This window comes from Lithobates pipiens, unplaced genomic scaffold, assembly GCF_037356315.1.
Source record: "Lithobates pipiens isolate NorthernLeopardFrog02 unplaced genomic scaffold, aLitPip1_a1.2 Scaffold_8, whole genome shotgun sequence".
NCBI lineage: Eukaryota > Metazoa > Chordata > Amphibia > Anura > Ranidae > Lithobates > Lithobates pipiens.
In genome coordinates, this window is record NW_027507903.1 from 574223672 (window position 1) to 574243409 (window position 19738).

A 19738-nucleotide genomic window follows, 5' to 3' on the forward strand; every position below is an offset into this window, starting at 1 on the left:
TCCCACAAAGAATGGGGTCCATCTGGTTTTGGCCAGCGGGGGGAGCTCGCAATCGTTCCCTGCATTGACAGAAAGGGGATCTTCCAAAGTAAACAAGGCAGATCTCCGTTCCGTCAGGGGATGACACTGAGAACTGTGTTCCCCCAGTCACACAGTCTCCCATACAGTTAGAAAACACAAACAGGGAACACATTTAACCCCTTGATCGCCCCTGATGTTAACCCCTTTTCTGCCAGTTGCATTAGTACAATGTCATTGCATATTTTTAGCACTGATCACTGTAATAATGTCACAGGTTCCCCAAAAAAGTGTCAAAAATATCAGTATCTGTCTGCCTCAATGTCGCGGTCCCGCTAAAAAATTACTGATGAGTAATTAATAATACTAGTATAAAATAAATAAATAAAGCCATAAATCTATGGAGACACTATATCCTCTGTGCAAACCAATCAATATACACTGTGCACTTTTAGGGTTTCACTTTTTTGGTGAACCTGGTTGTAGGGTGCTGTCTACTTTCTCCACTGCAGGTGGCGATCTTCTGCAGTGGCACTCCAGTTGGAGAGGAAGTCACGAGGAACATAGTTCCTCTATGGTTTCCTGGGTCACTGGGGGAGCATCCAATTGGATGCTGCCAACTCATATGACTCTGGCAGCCATCTTGGGCATTTTGCGAGTTGGTAGAGTAGGGACAGGTTCTTGACGAGGAAGGAAAGTGTAGGGCTCACTACTTCTATGGGCACAAGACGGCCAGGCCACGTTCTTCCCCTATCTACAGATTCTGCCAGTCTGGCTGCATTCCGCTCTCTACACTCTGCTGGAAATGTGAGTGTTCATACCAGGTTATTTTTGAACTGTCTTTGCATTATTTCATTACAAGTTCTTTAACTGCACTGGGATTGAGTGTGTTATTCCCGCCGCACTCCACCTACATGGTGTTTAATTTTGAATGTGTACACTGCATGGAGCTTAAAAAAAATGTGTTATGTGGCAGGCAAGAGGTTAAGCAACAGGGCTCAGGACCCGGAAACCAGTGGCAATCGCTGTAGTAGCAGTGCCTACTAAAGTAATTTCCAGGTTCCAGGAGGATCATCCAGGTATGACACAAGCAGGGCAGCCAATAGGGGTGTACCATCAGGCCTCCTGTAGGGGGCTTGGGCACAGCACGGGGATTGGTGAGGCAGTACTGGTGGACATTTTCAAAATGATGTCTGTGTCTCTTCCTCCAGAAGCTGAAAGCCGGTTCCTCCCCCTCTCCCTACTGCCAGCTTTCAGCTGCTGGAGGGAGAGACAGTGCATCGTTCTGTAATTATCCTCACAACCTGCAATACCGATTTCCCCTCCCTGTGCTGCCCACATCTGATCCCACCCTGTGTGCCCACAACAACAACCCCTCCCCCCCCCCCTTCCGCAGTGCTGCCGATTTTCCTCTCCCGTTGACTGCTGCAGGTGCACAGGAGGATGGAAAGTGGGGGAAGGGGCTGGTAAATGACATAACTTTCTTTTATGAATTGGACACAGTGAACGATTGGAACCAATCGCTCCTGTGTACATTGATAACTGAGCATAATAAACTGTGTTTACTATGCTTCAGTTTATGAATGGACAGGAGCCTCTGCCTCCTGTTCATCCATCTTCTGTGCAGTTGAGGCAGCAGAGAAAGGAACTGAAGAATCTGTGTCCTCAATTCCATCGTCTGTCTCAAAGGTAATATGTTAAGGGTCTGTTTAGACAAAAAACACTCTCCTGCACTCAAATGGTGAACTGAAAAGTGAACAGTGTAGGAATTCTTCCTCAGCGCCAGTGGCCTTGCTGCCTCCTCAGGACAATGTTTATCCTTACAACAACAAAAGAAGAGCGCACTGACCTGAGCGCATTACCACAATTAAAGAGAGTCTCAAGGTTTTTCACCTTAATGCATTTTCTATGCATTAAGGTGAAAAACCTTCTTTGCTGCAGCCGCCCCCACCCCCACTTTAACTTACCCAAGCCCAATCTGCTCCAGCGATGAGCACGAGCCCAGCAGCTCCAGCTGCTGTCTCTCGCATAATTGGACAGACTGAAAGCAGCAGGAGCCATTGGCCCCCGCTGCTGTCAAATTCAGTAACAACATTGTAAAAATGTAAAAAATAAATGGTAAAAAATTGTAGTTAAAATTGTAAAAAAATAAAATAAATTGGAACAATTTTTTTTTTTAATTACATTTTTTAAAGTTGGGGGGGGGGGGGGTTGTCTGCTAGTCTATATGGGGCCCCCGTGCTTTCTAACGGCAGCCCTGGGCACAAGCATACTTACATATGTGGCACAGTGGTGTAGTGGTTAGCACTCTCACCTAGCAGTAACTAGGGTCACTGGTTCAAATCCCAACCACAACACCACCTGCCTGGAGTTTGCATTTTCGCCCTGTTTCCTCGGGGTTCTCCGGTTTCCTCCCACACTCCAAAGACATGCAGGTAGGCTAATTGGCTTCTGTCCAAAATTGGTCCTAGTATATGTATGGGGACCTTGGATTGTGGGCTCCTTGAGGGTAGGGACCAATGTGAGTGTGCAATGTACAGGGATAGAGACAATTGTAGACACTCACTCAGGATGGACTGGTGTCTTTATTCAACCTTACTAACAAACTATGCTCAAAGCTGGGCCCTATGCAAAATAGCCATGGAATTCAGCTTTAACACTGCATTTTTTTTCCTGAATATGCCCTTGATAGGCTTCACTTTGAAGCTGCCCTGAGGCTAGCAAAGCATGTTGGCATTTGTGATTCCACAGCAGCCTAAATTCCTACAAATAAGTCCATTATAGAAACTCCCATTAGGCAGCATATCTTTGTTTCTGGGGTAATATGAGAAGTGGTGTTTGCCTCCAGATATCTACAAGCACAAGGCCTATGACTCCGGGAGAGTCGTGGGGTCAAGCTTGTAATAAAAGGGCTTTTTTCTCCCCTGAGACAGTGTGTATACAGAGAGGAGACAGTGGCCGGGCCCATCCTGAAAATGAGGAAAAGCCTACTTCTGCTTTTGTGTAAACAGAGTTAAATTTAGGACCAAAGAAAGGACGCAATCAGCAAAGTTTGAGAAAAAAGTATAACGTAACCATTCATGGAGAAGTGATGAATGTGACTACTAATGAACCGCATGCTGTATACCGGCATGTCCACATTTATATACAGGGACAGAGTTCGGGCCATACAGTACACACTTGAGCTGTTTTTTCTGCCTCTAAATGCCCCTCCATGTTAGCCCATGTGTCCATGCACATGCGTCCACATACTCATTTACAGGAGTTCAGAGGCAGAAAAAAACATCACTTCTATGGTTGCCACCTCATCCATTTAAACCCGAACACGTATTAATTACACTTGGTGCCTTATCTGCATTTAATTAGCCTCAGAACCTGTGTAATTCAAAGGTGTTCGGGTTTAGCGGGATGAGGTGGCAACTCTAGTGCATTCAAGAGAGGAGCTTATTGGCAGAAAAAGTGCCTGACGTGCCTAAATACAGATAAACATATGTAGACGTGTCTAAAGGCGCCTAAGCGCTAGGAGTTTTTTTTTAATTTCCGAGGGCCAGAATAAATGTAGCACCCTGCTCCTAAACAGGGTTGTTAATGAATCTAGTTGTGCTAGGTGGTAGCTAGCCTGGCTAATTGGTAGGTTGATCCAATGATTCCTGTCCTAAGTCTGAGTTTGGGGTAGTTTCCCTCTTCTGTCAATAAGTGGCAAACAAAAAACAAAAGCGCTCTCTGGATCAGGATCAGTTAGTTTTAATAGCTACACATAAGCATTTGTCCACTTACAGTGGTGTGAAAAAGTGTTTGCCCCCTTCCTCATTTCCTGTTCCTTTGCATGTTTGTCACACTTAAGTGTTTCGGAACATCAAACCAATTTAAACAATAGTCAAGGACAACACAAGTAAACACAAAATGCAATTTGTAAATGAAGGTGTTTATTATTAAAGGTGAAAAAAAATCCAAACCATCATGGCCCTGTGTGAAAAAGTGATTGCCCCCTAAACCTAATAACTGGCTGGGCCACCCTTAGCAGCAACAACTGCAACCAAACATTTGCGATAATGTGCAATGAGGCTTTTACAGCGTCCTGGAGGAATTTTGGCCCACTCATCTTTGCAGAATTGTCCTAATTCAGTTACATTAGAGGGTTTTTTCGAGCATGAACTGCCTTTTTAAGGTCATACCACAACATCTCAATAGGATTCAGGTCAGGACTTTGGCTAGGCCACTCCAAAGTCTTAATTTTGTTTTTCTTCAGCCATTCGGTGGTGGACTTGCTGGTGTGTTTAGGATCATTGTCCTGCTGCAGAACCCAAGTTCGTTTCAGCTTGAGTACACGAACAGATGGTCGGACATTCTCCTTCAGGATCTCTTGGTAGAAAGCAGAATTCATAGTTCCTTTTATCATGGCAAGTCTTCCAGGTCCTGAAGCAGCAAAACAGCCCCAGACCATCACACTACCACCACCATATTTTACTGTTGGTATAATGTTCTTTTTATGAAATGCAGTGTTCCTTCTACGCCAGATATACTTGGACACACACCTTCCAAAGAGTTCCACTTTTGTCTCATCGGTCCACAGAATGTTGTCCCAAAAGTCTTGGGGATCATCAAGATGTGTTGTGGAGAAATTGAGACGAGCTTTGATGTTCTTTTTGCTCAGCAGTGGTTTTCTCCTTGGAACTCTGCCATGCAGGCCATTTTTGCCCAGTCTTTTCCTGATGGTGGAGGCATGAACGCTGACCTTAACCGAGGAAAGTGAGGCCTGCAGTTCCTTGGACATTGTTGTGGGGTCTTTTGTGACCTCTTGGATGAGTCGTCGCTGCGCTCTTGGGGTAATTTTGGGCGGCCGGCCACTCCTGGGAAGGTTCACCACTGTTCCATGTCTTCGCCATTTGTGGATAATGGCTCTCACTGTGGTTCGCTGGATTCCCAAAGCTTTGGAAATGGCTTTATAACCCTTTCCAGACTGATAGATCTCAATTACTTTCTTTCTCAATTGTTCCTGAATTTCTTTGGGTCTCGGCATGATGTGTAGCTTTTAAGGATCTTCTGGTGGACCTTACTGTGTCAAGCAGCTCCTATTTAAGTGATGCCTTGATTGTGAACAGGTGTGGCAATAATCAGGCCTGGGTGTGGCTAGAGAAATTGAACTCAGGTGTGGACAACCACAGTTATAGTATGTTTTAACAAGGGGGGCAATCACTTTTTCACACAGGGCCATGATGGTTTGGATTTTTTTTCACCTTTAATAATAAACACCTTAATTTACAAATTGCATTTTGTGTTTACTTGTGTTGTCCTTGACTATTGTTTAAATTGGTTTGATGTTCCGAAACACTTAAGTGTGACAAACATGCAAAGGAACAGGAAATGAGGAAGGGGGCAAACACTTTTTCACACCACTGTACATAAAGATAAAAGAGGTTCAGCACATAAATTCTTCGATAGTGGCGTCTATCCAGCATGGTGACTTGATGTAATAGAATCTGTCCATAAAAGAGACTACAGTTCCATCCAGCAGGATATCCTAGTTCAGTCTTTTGTGGGCTGGAAACGAGGCTTCACTCCAGTCAACTCAGGACGACAGTCATCCAGTGGGGTGACATCACTACGAATGCGACAACGTTTCAGTGCATGCGCTCTGTGTGGAACAGGCACGCGCCTTTCTCAAGCTAGCTTATTTGGGAGGAGTCAGGTGATTGGGGTTCTTCCTGCCCAAGGCTGTGGCCTGGGTGGGTGTGTGGCGAGAAGCTCCTGGTTGCTAGGCCTGAAACCTACCCAGGAGGCATGCTGTTTGCTAAGTCCACTTAAGGCCTATCCAGCAGTTCAGGATTCCACAAAGGGGGAGCAGTCAAGGTTCAGCCCGAAGCCTGGAGCAAAACCGCATGTGTTAGAGGCTCAGCCTGAGGGGCGCTTGATCCTGTTGGAGGTAAATGAGAAGAAGTTGCCACAAAGGGATGATCACTCCTGTTACCAGAGGCAAGTTTGGGAGGGATGAAGTTCTGAAGGAGTACCTGAGCAAACGCTTCACTAGCTGGGGGCAGTGAAGTAGTGGGAAAGCTTCAGTGGAGACTCATCCAGAAATACAGCGGGTAGCTGTGAGTTAAGCTTGAAGGAGTATGGCGGGTAGCTGTATGTAAACCTTGAAGATAAGTACAGCGGTTAGCTGTGTGTGAAGAATCCAGCAGGTAGTTGAGCCCAAGTCTAGTGAAATAGGGCGAGCTGAGCGTAAGGATCTACAGTGGGATACTGTGAGTTAAGCTGGAAGATCTACAGTAGGATACTGTGCGAGAAGTTGTTGCTATAGGAGACAGCAGTTGCTACAAGCTTAGTGTGCTTTCTGCCTAGTTCTATTTTTGTCTGCGGAGTTTGTCTTAATTGCTATTGCATCTGCCTAAGGGTGCCCTGTGCCATAAACTCCCTCTCCCCACAGTTTCTGTTAAGAGAAATAAAACTCTTTGTTGATTTTTACAAAAAGTGACTGGCGCCCAATCTTTCCACCTTGCACCACACCCACTATGCCTAGTAACCTGCACCCTGAGGAGGAATGCCAGTTCTCCCTGGCTCTGAGAGTCACCATCAGGCCCTTGGAAGTCGGGGAGACCACTACATAAATATTTATACCGGCCAATGAAATAAATGAACACCCGAACGCTTGACGCGCCTAAATACTTTTGAAAAAGCAAACAAAAAAAACGGCTTAGGTACGTTGTTGAAGCTGCTTTTTTCCTGCCAGGAGAAAAGCATTTGTAAAAGCCCCAATTGCGATGGTGTGATGCGAGAACCACAGCGATTCCTGTGGTGGTTCCCGCACCACATCAGAATCGCAGGCAGTGCACACTGCTCTCTGCAAACCGCTGCGGTTGTCAATATAAAGTTAATGATACCCCAGGTTGGTTCGCAGAGTGCAAACTGTCAAATGGTGCATCGTATATGATGTGCACAGCGATGCGTGTGAATCATATAGGATGTCTGTGATTGCACAAGTGTGAACCCAGCCTAAGCCCAAGTTCACATTGATTCGATTCATGCCAAATCTGCGGCAATGGCAGCGTCCGAATCTTTGTGACGCCGCACTGATTCCCAAAAGTAGTTTCTGTATTACCTTTGGCGACTTCGTATAGACATCTGTGAAAGGTAATTTCTATTTAACACCAAATGAATCTCTTGTTATCCCTAGCTAGCCCGGAGTTACCCCCTTCCTCTCCCTACTGTGCTGATCTATTTCTTTCAGAATTTTAAAAAATATGCTTTGTTTTTAATTGCATGTAACATTTTAAATGACAACCACAACAGTTTGTGGCCTAGCGAGGAGGGGGCAGACCCTGAGAGTTGTAAGATGAGGTTGCACTCAAGGCATCCGTTTATCCTGGGATCAAGGGTTGCTCCTCAGAAGCACAGAAAGTTACCAACAGACTCATTGTGGTGATGTTCTGTTATGTGATGACATTTAGTTGGATGTGATGAGATCTTTATAAAAGCTAACTGTTATGCTGAACACCTGCAATATCATTGCAAAACAGTAATAAACTGAAAAACCGTTACCAGGTTCTAATGAATTAGAGGGGAGAGTGATGCAAATACCCAACCTACGGGGAAAACTTTGTGGCATTTTCCATTTTTACATTAGGAAAGAGATTCACAGCCTCTGTGCTGGGACTTGTAGTTCTTCAGCAGTTGAAAAAGGTAAATATGTCAGACTGCCTTAAATAAATAAGTTCATTTTTGCAAGTCAGCCAGTGTTAATTTGGAAGATGAAAATAACACTATTTTAGTTGACTAAAACAATTGCAGATGACTAAAATACGACTAAAACTAATGCCGCGTACACACAATCAGACTATCCGGCGGACAACCCGCCGGACTTTACAGCGGAGGTCCGCTGGACTTTCCAAACGAGCAGACCTACCCACACAGGCCCACACATGACCGGACTCCTCCGCTAGTAAAAGAGCTAGCAAAAGAGCAGGAGATAGCGGAGGAGTCCAGCGAGAAGACCCCCGAAGACGGAAGAAGACCCCCGGAGCTGGCTAATAAAGTATTTTAAAAACCCGTGTTGTGTTTTTTTATTAACACCTTTTTCCCCCCAGGTGAATGGGTAGGGGTACATCGTACCCCATACTCATTCACATAGGGTGGGGGGCTGGAATCTGGGGGCCCCTTATTAAAGGGGGCTCCCGGATTCTGATAGGCCCCCCACCCACAGACCCCAATAACCAACGGCCAGGATTGTCGGGAAGAGGCCCTTGTCCTCATTAACATGGGGACAAGGTGCTTTGGGGTGGGGGTCCCCCCTTCCCCAAAGCACACCCCCATGTTGAGGGCACACTGCCTGGTACGGCTCAGGAGGGGGGGTGTTCGCTCGTCCCCACCCCCTTTCCTGACCGGCTGGGCTGCATGCTCAGATAAGGGTCTGCTATGGACTTTGGGGGGACCCCCACGCCGTTTTTTTCAGCGTAGGGGTTCCCCTTTAAATCCATACCAGGTGACGGGGCTCGCGAGGTGTCAATCTCGCCGATGGAGGCGGCGACATTGACTTCCTATGCTAGTTACGTCTACCTAGAGCCACGTTCAAAAGGAACGGACTTTACTCCGTGTGTGGGCAAGTCCGTTAATTTCAAAAGTCCAGCGGACTAGCACACAGACGGGTGGATTGTCCGGCGGACTGCCGAGTCCGGCAGACAATTTTGAGTCAAGACTTCTTTCAAAGTCTACCGGACTTTTGGGAACAAAAAGTCAGCTGAAGCCCACACAGGGGTGGATTGTCCATAATCCGATCGTGTACGTGGCATGAAATGCCATTTTAGGGAATCATGGGTCTCCCTGCAAATATGGCAGGACTGTTATCACCGTTTATTGTTGATATTGCAAGTCTCAAGAGAATTTGAGGTAGGAGGCCTAAATTAGATTGCATGCCCAAGGACTTGACAGGGCATCTATTGCTCCTGCCCAAGGATGAGGTAGATGTGAAATAAACCTCCGCAGCTTGGTATTGCTTGCTGTAGCAAAAGGATGCAGTTCAGGAAAGGTCCACTGGCCCACAATCCAACTGAATAACTTTGTTTGTAGGGACCATTTGTTGGGATCTAGGAATCCTTGGGATAGGTGATTAGCGTCTGTGTTTAAGTGGGCTGGAAGATAGACTACTAGGTCCTTCAGATTCCCCTCTGCCCAAGTGAAGTTGGGTTCCACTTCCCTTAGTAAGCAACTGTTGTTGGTTCCACCTTGGTGATGTATGTATGATATTGCAGCTCTTTGGTCTATCCGAATCAAAATTGATTTGTCCTTGATCTTAGAGAGCAAATGCTGTTGGTGAGAGATAAGCCATCTGGATTTCCAGGATATTTGCGATGATGTCTGCTGCATTTAATGCCCATCTCTCTTGAACTAACATCTGGTTGCAATGTGCCTCCTAGCCTATTGCATCGGCGTCTGTGGTTAATCTGGTCCAGAAGACATGCCTTAAAGTGGTTGTAAACCCTCCCCCACAACTTTGTCCCATGTAAATCAGCATAAAAAACCCTAATGAACACCGCTTGTAGATATCTCCTTACTTGCTTAGTATTGTTTAATCCTTGTTGTTCTGTAGAATGAAGTCTCTGAGCATGCCCAGATCGCCCCTGATTAACAGCACACTCTCTATGTCTTAATCTATCTGTTATCAGGACTTCCTACTGCACACCACTGAACTCTGCTAATCACTCGGAGCTTCCTCCTACACACCATGTGACCATCTGACATCACATACAGTCTAAACTTGTTTCCCTTTGTCAGACTTATCAGCTTCAGCTGATAAGACTGCAGTAATGACCATTAGACATCAGCACAAGTAAATACTATTAAATAAACAAGTAAGCTATGAACAGGGAAGCAGGGTTGCCATAGAAACGTTGGATTGAGAAGGAGGCTTGGTTAACAGTACAGGAAGTGCTCAATGTAAGGGCGGAAATACACTCCACTGTGGACTCAGAAAACAATACTTAAGATGGCGCTGCCTAACCCCTGGAAACAAGTTTTTTTAGAGTTTCTTTAAACAGTAAGTAATATGCAATTTGGGCTGGATTACAGTGGCTATAGTCTGATAATGACTTATTATAATGGACTAAATGAAAAGAAGCATCAGAGTGAGAGAGTTTACTTCCTCTTTAATGGACATGGTTTTACAGGTATCTCCCTCTTTGACCACTTGTGCAGACCCCTGTGAATCAAACTTGTTTGATATATATGGACTGGGATAGACGGTTTGCTCCATTACTTCAGGAATTCTAGCTAAAAAGGAGCCAGAGATATCCATGTGTCCATGGGATCATCTGGATACAAAAAAGACAAAAATCCCTATTAAGTTAAGTTAGCTCAAGGCTGTTATGTAGGACCATGCCCTCACTCTCTTTACTTTCTGAATGATCGCCCACACTTTCTGAGATGGCAGGGAAAATGTCCTTTTTTGTCCTAAACTGGAGAAAAGATGACTTGTTTGATGATTTACAATCCAACTGTATCTTCATAGTGTAGGCCACAGCATCCACCTGTGTTCCACTAGCTGGGATGGATCTTTTGATAAAAGAATAACATTGTCTGGTTAGTGATAACTACTGAGACCCAGCTCTCCTCATAAAGAAGCTTCGATAGTGATCCAAACCCTCGTGAGGGCTTTGAAGGAAGTGCAGGGACCAAAGGGGAGACTCTGGAATTGTAGATGGGCCTGGTCAACTGAAAATTTCAGATACTTCTGTAACAGTTGCAGTATGGGTGCGTGCAAGAAAGCATCCCTGAATCCCTGGGTACATCTAATTCTGCAGTTCTGGGGAATCAAGTCTGACTTTCCTCCTGTGATGTGGGAAATGGCTTTCTGTAACCTTTCTGCAAAGAGTAATTTACCATAAAAAAGGGGGTATTTATACTAATTTTGTTTTGACAGCGTCAGCTGCCCGTAGTTCAGACCACAATACCCATATGGCTATCACAAGTAGAGACATTGATCTTACAAAGTAACAAATTGTATGCATCGCCTTCTTACCAGTGAAGTCTGCTGAGAGTCATAATTCATCCAAAGCCTTGACTATATCTTCCCTAAGAACATTTTGATGAATCACTGTTTCCGTGTTTTTGGCCCATGCCCACAGGGCTTTGGCTACAGATAAGGCAATTGCTGACTTCCAGGCATTTATCCGCCATTTGGTAAGCTCCTTTAAGTTGGGCTCTATTCATCAGTCTAAAGGATCCTCAATTGAGGCTAAATTATCGATTGGTGAGATGAAATTCTTTGTTATACGAACCACTGCCGCGTGTACCTCCAGCGGACTGCCTGCCATTGCAGAATCTCGTTCTGACCATGGATAAAGTTTTCCTAGGCAACTGAGAGGGAAAAAAACTTTAGTTCTTCCTTTCCTTTTCAACAATGTCTCTGATATCATCCATCAGAGTGAGCCTATGCTTCCACTATTGCGACCTGAAAGTTGCACAATTTTGATGTGACTTGAAACAATGCCTGTGTATTCTTGAGGTCTATGGACCTCAAGTTGCATTAAAGTGGGACCAAAGTAGTGCAGGAACTACTCTGAAGTTGCTGCAACTTGAAATCGAACAAATAAATGGTACTCATTGGAAACCATGGGGTACAACTTCGCACTAGTGGAAACCGAGCCGAAAGAAGGAAACCTGCTTCTTTAGAAATGGGAAGTACACCTTTTGACTACTCAGATGTAGCTTCGGCTTTCTCCCAGCTAATAGCTGGCTTTACAGGCTGGACATAGGGCTGAACTAGGAAAAAGTTGAACTCCGAGGGCCAAGCTATTCCGAGGTATCCTCAGATGGTCCCCCATCATCCAGATGTCTAGGAGGAATACTTGCTGTGTGGTGAGAGGATTCTCTCGAGGATGGGCCAGGAAGAGTTAACTTCTCTCGAGGAGATTGAGACAATTGCTGCAATTGAACAGCTTTTGGTCCTTCTGATATGTATCAACTGCCCATCTTTGAGTATGACAGCTTACCTGTTAACCCTCTGACTCGCTGTCTGCTGCATAGACTCTAAAACAGCTTTTGCAGACCAATTGGCTGGTAATTGGGATGACCCCGCATGCTCGGCATTTATGGATTTGATAGTTGGTGAATGTGAAGAACTATGGGGGTTATTTACGAAAGGCAATTCCAGTTGAAATTGCACTGAAAGTGCACTTGGAAGTGCAGTCGCTGTAAATCTAAGGGGTAGATCTGAAATGAGGGGAATGTCTGCTGATTTTATTATCCAATCGTCTCCAAGCTAAAATGCTTATATATATATATATATATATATATATATATATATATATATATATATATATAATATTTTCCTTGCATGTCCCCCTCGGATCTACAGCGACTTTACTTATAAGTGCACTTTCAGTGCAATTTCAAGTGCACAAAGTGAATTTGCCTTTAGTAAATAACCCCCTATGTCTTTTCACAGATGAACTCTCACCACTTGCATGGTATCCTGATCTGGTTGGGGCCAGCAGAAGTGGTCTTTTTTTTTTTTCACTCACCTTGATGACGGTCCCTACCTTAAATGTTGGAGAGGGTCTTGTTCAGGTGGCGTACTGCTTATTTTAGGCAACAGACAGAAAAAGCAGCTAGAGAAAGATAAAGGAGTTAGTGACTGGTATTTTATCTGGAGCAAGGAAACGGAATTCCTGAGTAAAGAAAGTGAAAGAAATTGCATTTATCGCTGGCAAAAAACAGGGTCCCCTCCAGGGGCACCTGCATATGCAAACCTCCTTAGATGACAAAAGGATGCCATGCTGAAATCCCCCAGTAATAAACAATGGAGAGGGGAGGGGCATCTGTGAAAGATACAACCCTCTAAAAATTATTTTGACAAGCAAGGGCAAAAAATGTAAAATGTTTCCCTATTCAAGATGGTCACCACGACCTCAGGCCAGACCACACGTGCGCGGCGGGCGGCACTAGGACCTATGCAGCCCGCCCAACTCAGCCCGGCCCACCGAGTCAGCTCCTAATGTCCACGCATGCGCAGAGCGGGCAGGAAGACGCTGAGGGACACAGAAAAGCTGGAGGGAGGCGCGCGCCACCCACTATAGTAACCAGGAATGAAAGAACAATATCACAAGGAGGGGAAGGTGGTGGGGGAGGAAGAAAGTGAAAAAGAGAGAGATGAACGCAAAGAAAGGAAAGTGAGAGAGAATGGATGACAGGAGGGAGAAATGTGAGACTAAGGCTAAGTGAAAACTAGATACAGTTGCTTTCTCTGCTGCAGGCTTGAGCAAATTCCAGTGTATAAATGTAGATAGGATGTCTTAGTTAAGAGACAACTGCTGTCCCAAAAGGCCCACAGAAGGGACTCCCTATCTTATTAGCGCATTTAGCTGCCCAAGAATAGGGACTGCACCTGGGAGAGGCTTGAACCCAGCTGGATGCTGCCGACTGCAGAGGTAGGGACATTCGCCCACCGTTCACTGTCCATGAGGAAAAAAAAAGGAGAAAGGCTGGGAGTGCACTAATCCTTTTCTTTTATAATATTCACTGGCCCTGAAGGAGGAGCCAAGGCAGAGCTTATCACAGGTATGCTGCAATGGAGGCACCAGGAAAAATAATTGCTTTCAATCTGTGCAAATACTGGCAGAATTTTCACATATTCCTTGTGGCAAATATCACAAAAAAAGACTGCAACTCAAAGAATGGGAACATTATGCCACCTAGTGGACACATTGCGCTCCTAACTGTGGCAGATATAAACATTGTAAGGACCTGTGTTGATGGGCTTTTGCTTGCTTCAAATAGATTTTGCATTCCCAGTCTATAGTAATGCAAAACCAGCTTAACCACTGGAAGATTTACCCCTCTTCATGACCAGGCCATTTTTTTGCTATGCGACGCTGCATTATTTTAACTGACAATTGCGTGGTTATGCAGCGTTGTACCCAAATAAAACTGATATCCTTTTTTCAGCACAAATAGAGCTTTCTTTTGGTGGTATTTGATCACCACTGGAATTTGTATTTATTTATTTTGTATACTAGTAATGGAGGTGATCAGTGACTAATAACAGGAGTGCCATTATTATGGTGATCAGTGCTAATAATATGCACTGTCATTGTACTAATGACACCGAGCAGGAAGGGGGTAACATCTAGGGTGATCAAGGGGTTAAATATGTGCCTAACGAGTGTTTGTGTGTGTGTGCTGCTCTTACTGGGGATCTAGTTGTTTTCATCCCCTGCTTAGCTGTGTGGGCCATGCCAATTTTAACTACTTCAATACAGGGCATTTATAGAGCTTCCTTACCAGACCAATTTTTAGCTTTCAGCGCTCTCACACTTTGAATGCCAGTTACTCAGTCATGCAACACTGCACCCAAATAACATTTTTATCATTTTTTTCATACAAATAGAGCTTTCTTTTGGTGGTATTTAATCACCACTGAGTTTTTTATTTTTTGCGGCATAAGTGAAAAAAGAGCAAACATTTTGAAAAAAAAACACTTTTTTTTTAGTTTCTATGATAAAATTTTGCAAATAAGTCATTTTTGTTCATAAATTTGGGCCAAAATGTATACGGCTACATCTCTTTGGTAAAAATAAACCAAATTAGTGGATATTATTTAATCTCTTCGAAAGTTATAGAGTCTACAAGCTATGGTGCAAATCATTGAAAATTGATCACACCTGATGCACTGACGGCTCTCATTTCTTGAGGCTCTGAAATGTAGGAAAGTATAAATACCCCCCAAATGACCCCTTTTTGAAAAGTAGACAGTCCAAGGTATTTAGTAAGAGGCATGGTGAGTTTTTTGAAGTTGTAATTTTTTTCCCACAATTCTTGGGAAAAGAAGAATGTTTTTTTTTTTTTATTTTTTTTTACAAAATTGTCATAATAACAAGTTATTTCTCATATACACAGCATATGCATACTTCCAATTACACCCCAAAATAATACATTCTGCAACTCTTCCCGAGTATGGCAATACCACATATGTGGGACTTTTACACAGGCTGGCCACACACAGAAGTCCAAAATGCAGGGAGCACCATAAGGGGTTCTAGGAGCATAAATGACACCTCTAATTTCCTAACGACCTATTACATTTGTGAAGGCCCTGGAGCACCAGGACAGTAGAATTACCCACAAAATGACCCCATTTTGGAAAGCAAACACCCCAACGTATATTCTATGAGGCATAATGAGTCTTTTGAACAATTCATTTTTTTCCACAAGTCTTCCGAAAACATGGAAAGAAAATGAAAACATTTTTTTTTTTTTTTTACACAAAGTGGTCAGTTTATAAGATATTTCTAACTCAAAGCATGTATATAGCAAAAATCACACCCCAAAATACATTCTGCTTTTCATCCTGAGTATGACGATACCACATGTGTGTGACTTTTACACAGCGTGTCCACATACAGAGGCCCAACATGCAGGGAGCGCCGTCAGCATAAATGACACCTCTAATTTCCTAACGACCTATTACATTTGTGAAGGCCCTGGAGCACCAGGACAATGGAATTACCCCATTTTGGATAACAAACACCCCAAAGTAAATTATATGAAGCATTATGAGTCTTTTGAGCAGTTAATTTTTTTACACAAGTCTTCAGAAAACGTGGAAAGAAAATTAAAATCTTTTTTTTTTTTTTTTTTTACACAAAGTTGTCCATTTATAAGATATTTCTAACACATAGCATGTATATAGCAAAAATTACACCTCAAAACACATTCTGCTACTCCTCCTGAGTATTGCAATACCACATATGTGAGACTTTTACACAGCCTGGCCATATACAGAGGTCCAACATGGAAGTGGTACCTTCAGGCGTTCTAGGAGCATAAATTACACATCTCATTTTGTTCCTACCTATCACACTTTTGAAGGTCCTGGAGCACCAGGACAATAGAATTACCCCCAAAATGACCCCATTTTGGAAAGCAAACACCCCAATGCGTATTCTATGAGGCATGGGCTGCAAATAGGTACTCTGTTACTCCGACGGGCTGGTGACAGGTACTCTGTTACTCCGACGGGCTGGTGACAGGCACTCGGGTACTTCGACGGGCTGGTGACAGGTACTCGGGTACTCCGACGGGCTGGTGACAGGCATTCGGGTACTCGGATGAACTGTGACAGGTACTCGGGTACTCAGGTGGACTGTGACGGGTACTCAGATGGGCTGTGACAGGTACTCGGGTACTCAGATGGGCTGTGACAGGTACTCGGGTACTCAGATGGGCTGTGACAGGTACTCGGGTACTCAGATGGGCTGGGACAGGTACTCAGATTGGCTGGGACAGGTACTCAGATGGGCTGGGACAGGTACTCGGGTACTCAGATGGGCTGACAGGTACTCAGATGGGCTGGGACAGGTATTCAGATGGGCTGGGACAGGAACTCGGGTACTCAGATGGGCTGGGACAGGTACTCGGGTACTCAGATGGGCTGGGACAGGTACTCGGGTACACAGATGGGCTGACAGATACTCAGATGGACTGGGACAGGTACTCAGATGGGCTGGGACAGGTACTCAGATGGGCTGGGACAGGTACTTGGGTACTCAGATGGGCTGACAGATACTCGGGTACCACAGATCCCATCTGTGGCCGTCATATGACTATGGCCAGGTATTGAAGTGGTTAAATGTAACAGTGGCTGCGGGAAAGAAGAACCCATGCACCCTGTTTTTTGGGAAGCAGGTGCCTAGAAACATGTTTCATGTTACACCCTGAATACGAATGTAACAAGTTCCCAAAGGTGAACTTAGCCTTTAAACCCTAAGTTTTTTTAGGCCACAAACTTTTTTGAAAAATCAGTGCAAATGACAATACTTACATTTATTGAGAGGTGTCCCTTGCACTGCCTGCTGCAGTTTTAGTTGAAATCTCAAGTTCTCTGCTCAGCTACAGTAGGGCTTCTATGAATGGAGGAGGGGGTATATAGGCTGGGCATACTGACTAGTCAGCACTCTTGATTAGTGCCTGTGACAAGGCTCTTGGTTGCATTAACCGCCATTGCAATGGAAGATCAGGGATGCAGTGGTGTCAGAGGACTTTAACTATTACAGCAGCCAACAGCATAGGAGACACTTCTCATTTAAGTGCCTATTCTTTTAAAAACATTTTTGACTAAATGTAGGCTTTAACCACATGCCGACCAGCGCACGCTGATGTACGTCGGCAGAATGGCATGGACAGGCAAATGGGCATACAGGTACGTCCCTTAAATTTGCCACCGTGCCATTGTGTGCGCGGCGCCGGTAAGGACCTCTGTGAGTCCGATTTTGGGTCCTGCGGACTTGATCGCCGTGGGGATACCCACGATCGTCTCACGGAGAGGAAGAATGGGGAGATGCTATAGTAAACAAACATCTTCCCGTTCTGTCTAGTGACAGGACACTGATCTCTGCTCCATGTGATTGCAGCAGAGATCAGTGACTTGTCATAGACAGCCACGACCCCCACAGTTAGAAACACGCCCCCAGGACACACTTAACCCTTACCCTGCCCCCTAGTGGTTAACCCCTTCACTGCCAGTGTAATTTACACAGGAATCAGAGCATTTTTATAGCAGTGATTGCTGTATAAATGACAATGATTGCAAAAATGTGTCAAAAATGTCCGATGTGTCCAACCATGTCACAGTCACAATAAAAATCACTGATCGCCACCATTACTAGTAAAAAATTAATTATTAATAAAAATGCCATAAAACTATCCCCTATTTTGTAAACACTATAACTTTTGCGTAAACCAATCAATGAACCCTTATTGTGATTTTTTTATTTTTTTACCAAAAATATGTAGTAGAATACGTATCGGCCTAAACTGAGGAAAAAAATATTTTTTTATATATTTTTTGGGGATATTTATTATAGCAAAAAGTAAAAAATAATGTTTTTTTTTTCCAAATTGTCGCTCTATTTTTGTTTATAGCGCAAAAAATAAAAACCGCAGAGGTGATCAAATGCCAGCAAAAGAAAGCTCTATTTATGGGGAAAAAAAAGGACGTCAATTTTGTCTGGGAGCCACGTTGCACGACCGCGCAATTGTCAGTTAAAGCGATGCAGTGCCGAATTGCAAAACATGCTCTGGTCTTTGGCCAGCAAAATGGTCCGGGGCTGAAGTGGTTAAACAAAACTTTTTGTGCTCATTGTTCAAAGTCATTTTCTAGCAAACACTGCAGATTTGAACATATTTAAAAAACGAAAACGTTGCCCCGGTAGAAATGCGGTCTGTTGTTTCCGTTGTGGTCGGTCAACCATAAACTAACTTCTGTATAACGTGCCCAAAAATACTTTCTGAAGAAGAATATTTAGGTTGATTTCAGTTAATTGGCTGCATCTGAGTTCATTCCAGGAATGGATAGTAGTGCTTCCAGCTGCAGCTTCCATCTTCCTTCATGTATCCCTACATTCCCTTCTCTTCCCTCACCACCACCTTGCGCTGTGTAGTGTGTACAGAGCGGAGCTGACGGGTTTACACGGCGCATGCGCGGACGTCGTAGTGTGGGCAGAGGAGCCTGGCGGTGCACTGGCTTCAGTACGTCGTACGTGCGCCGGAAGTGTGGCGGCCCATGCTGTGTGCGCATTGACCTTCCTGCTTTGATGTGAGGAGAGGGAGCAGAGCTCGGGATGATGCTGAGGGGGATCCTGCTCAGCTGTAGCAGGGGGGCCAGGGTCAGGGTGAGTGAATGGGGATGTGCAGTGATCTGCATGTTATATTATTGTGTATATTGCATGCAGAGTGATGTCCAGAGATGGTCCCTGTGGATGACTGTATGGAGCTTCTCCTATGTGCTACCCTCTGCTCTCATAAAGCTGAACTCTGGCCGGTTATTCTGTGAGCGTAAAGATGATTTCTTGCCATTAGGGCCCCTATAAACTTGTGATTGGGGGTCATATAGACATGGTGGAGGCGCACAGCCCCCTCCCGTAAAGTCGTATTAAATTCAGACGCGCTGACAGGTCGGGTTTTTATGACCGGAGAGACGCTTTTGGTCTCTGTCATAAATGCTACACCCCCCCGCCTGTTAGCTGACATGTATACTGAGTGGCGCATGCGCAGCTTAGACCACTTTTAAGGCCCCCGCTCCGCACTGCGATAACGTGACTCCTGTGTGCATGCGCAGCAGTGATGTCATCGCGATCAGGCCATTTAGGCAGCCAGAGAGCGAAAAGTGGAAGGAAGGAGATGGAAGCGCTCAAGACTTGTGGCAGTCAGAGTCTTGCTATGCCTCATGGAACTTGTAGTTCTGCAAAAGCTGGAGGTCCGCTAATTGCATATCCCTTTACTAGGGGATTGATTTATGGATCTTTTTAAAATAGTTTTTACTAGTAATGGCGTCGATCCGCGATTTTTAGCAGGACTGCCACATTGCGGTGGACTAATCCACACTTTCACACCGGGCGGTGTGGGCATCGGCAGTAAAGCAGCGTTGTTTTAGCGGCTGTATTCGGCCACTAGCGGGGGTTTGAACCGACCCGCTTGCGGCGGAATACCACCACTGTATGCTGGCGGTATAGTCGCGCTGCCCCCATTGATTTCAATGGGCAGGAGGAGTGTATACACCGCTCCTTCGCCGCTCCAAAGATGCTGCTAACAGGACTTTTTTTTTTTTTTTTTTACCGTCCTGCCGGCGCAGCGCTTCAGTGTGAAAGCCCTCCAGCTTTCACACTGGAGTGAAAGGAGCCGCTTTTCTCAGGCGCTAATGCACCTGAAAAACGCCTCAGTGCGAAAGGGG

At 44.8% G+C, this 19738-nt stretch overlaps 1 protein-coding gene across 2 annotated transcripts in view; it reads left to right on the forward strand.

Annotated features, from left to right (window-relative positions):
* The first annotated feature begins 720 nt into the window (after positions 1-720).
* MRPL4 (mitochondrial ribosomal protein L4) overlaps positions 721-19738 on the forward strand; it is a 47111-nt gene continuing 28093 nt past the window's right edge. The window contains exon 1 of one of the 2 annotated variants that reach the window (XM_077470197.1): positions 721-825. In XM_077470197.1, coding sequence (XP_077326323.1) covers positions 736-825 — 90 coding nt within the window. In that variant the 5' untranslated portion in view covers positions 721-735. Of the gene's footprint in view, positions 826-18529; positions 18681-19738 lie in introns of those variants that run through there. The other variant, XM_077470198.1, reaches the window with a different exon arrangement.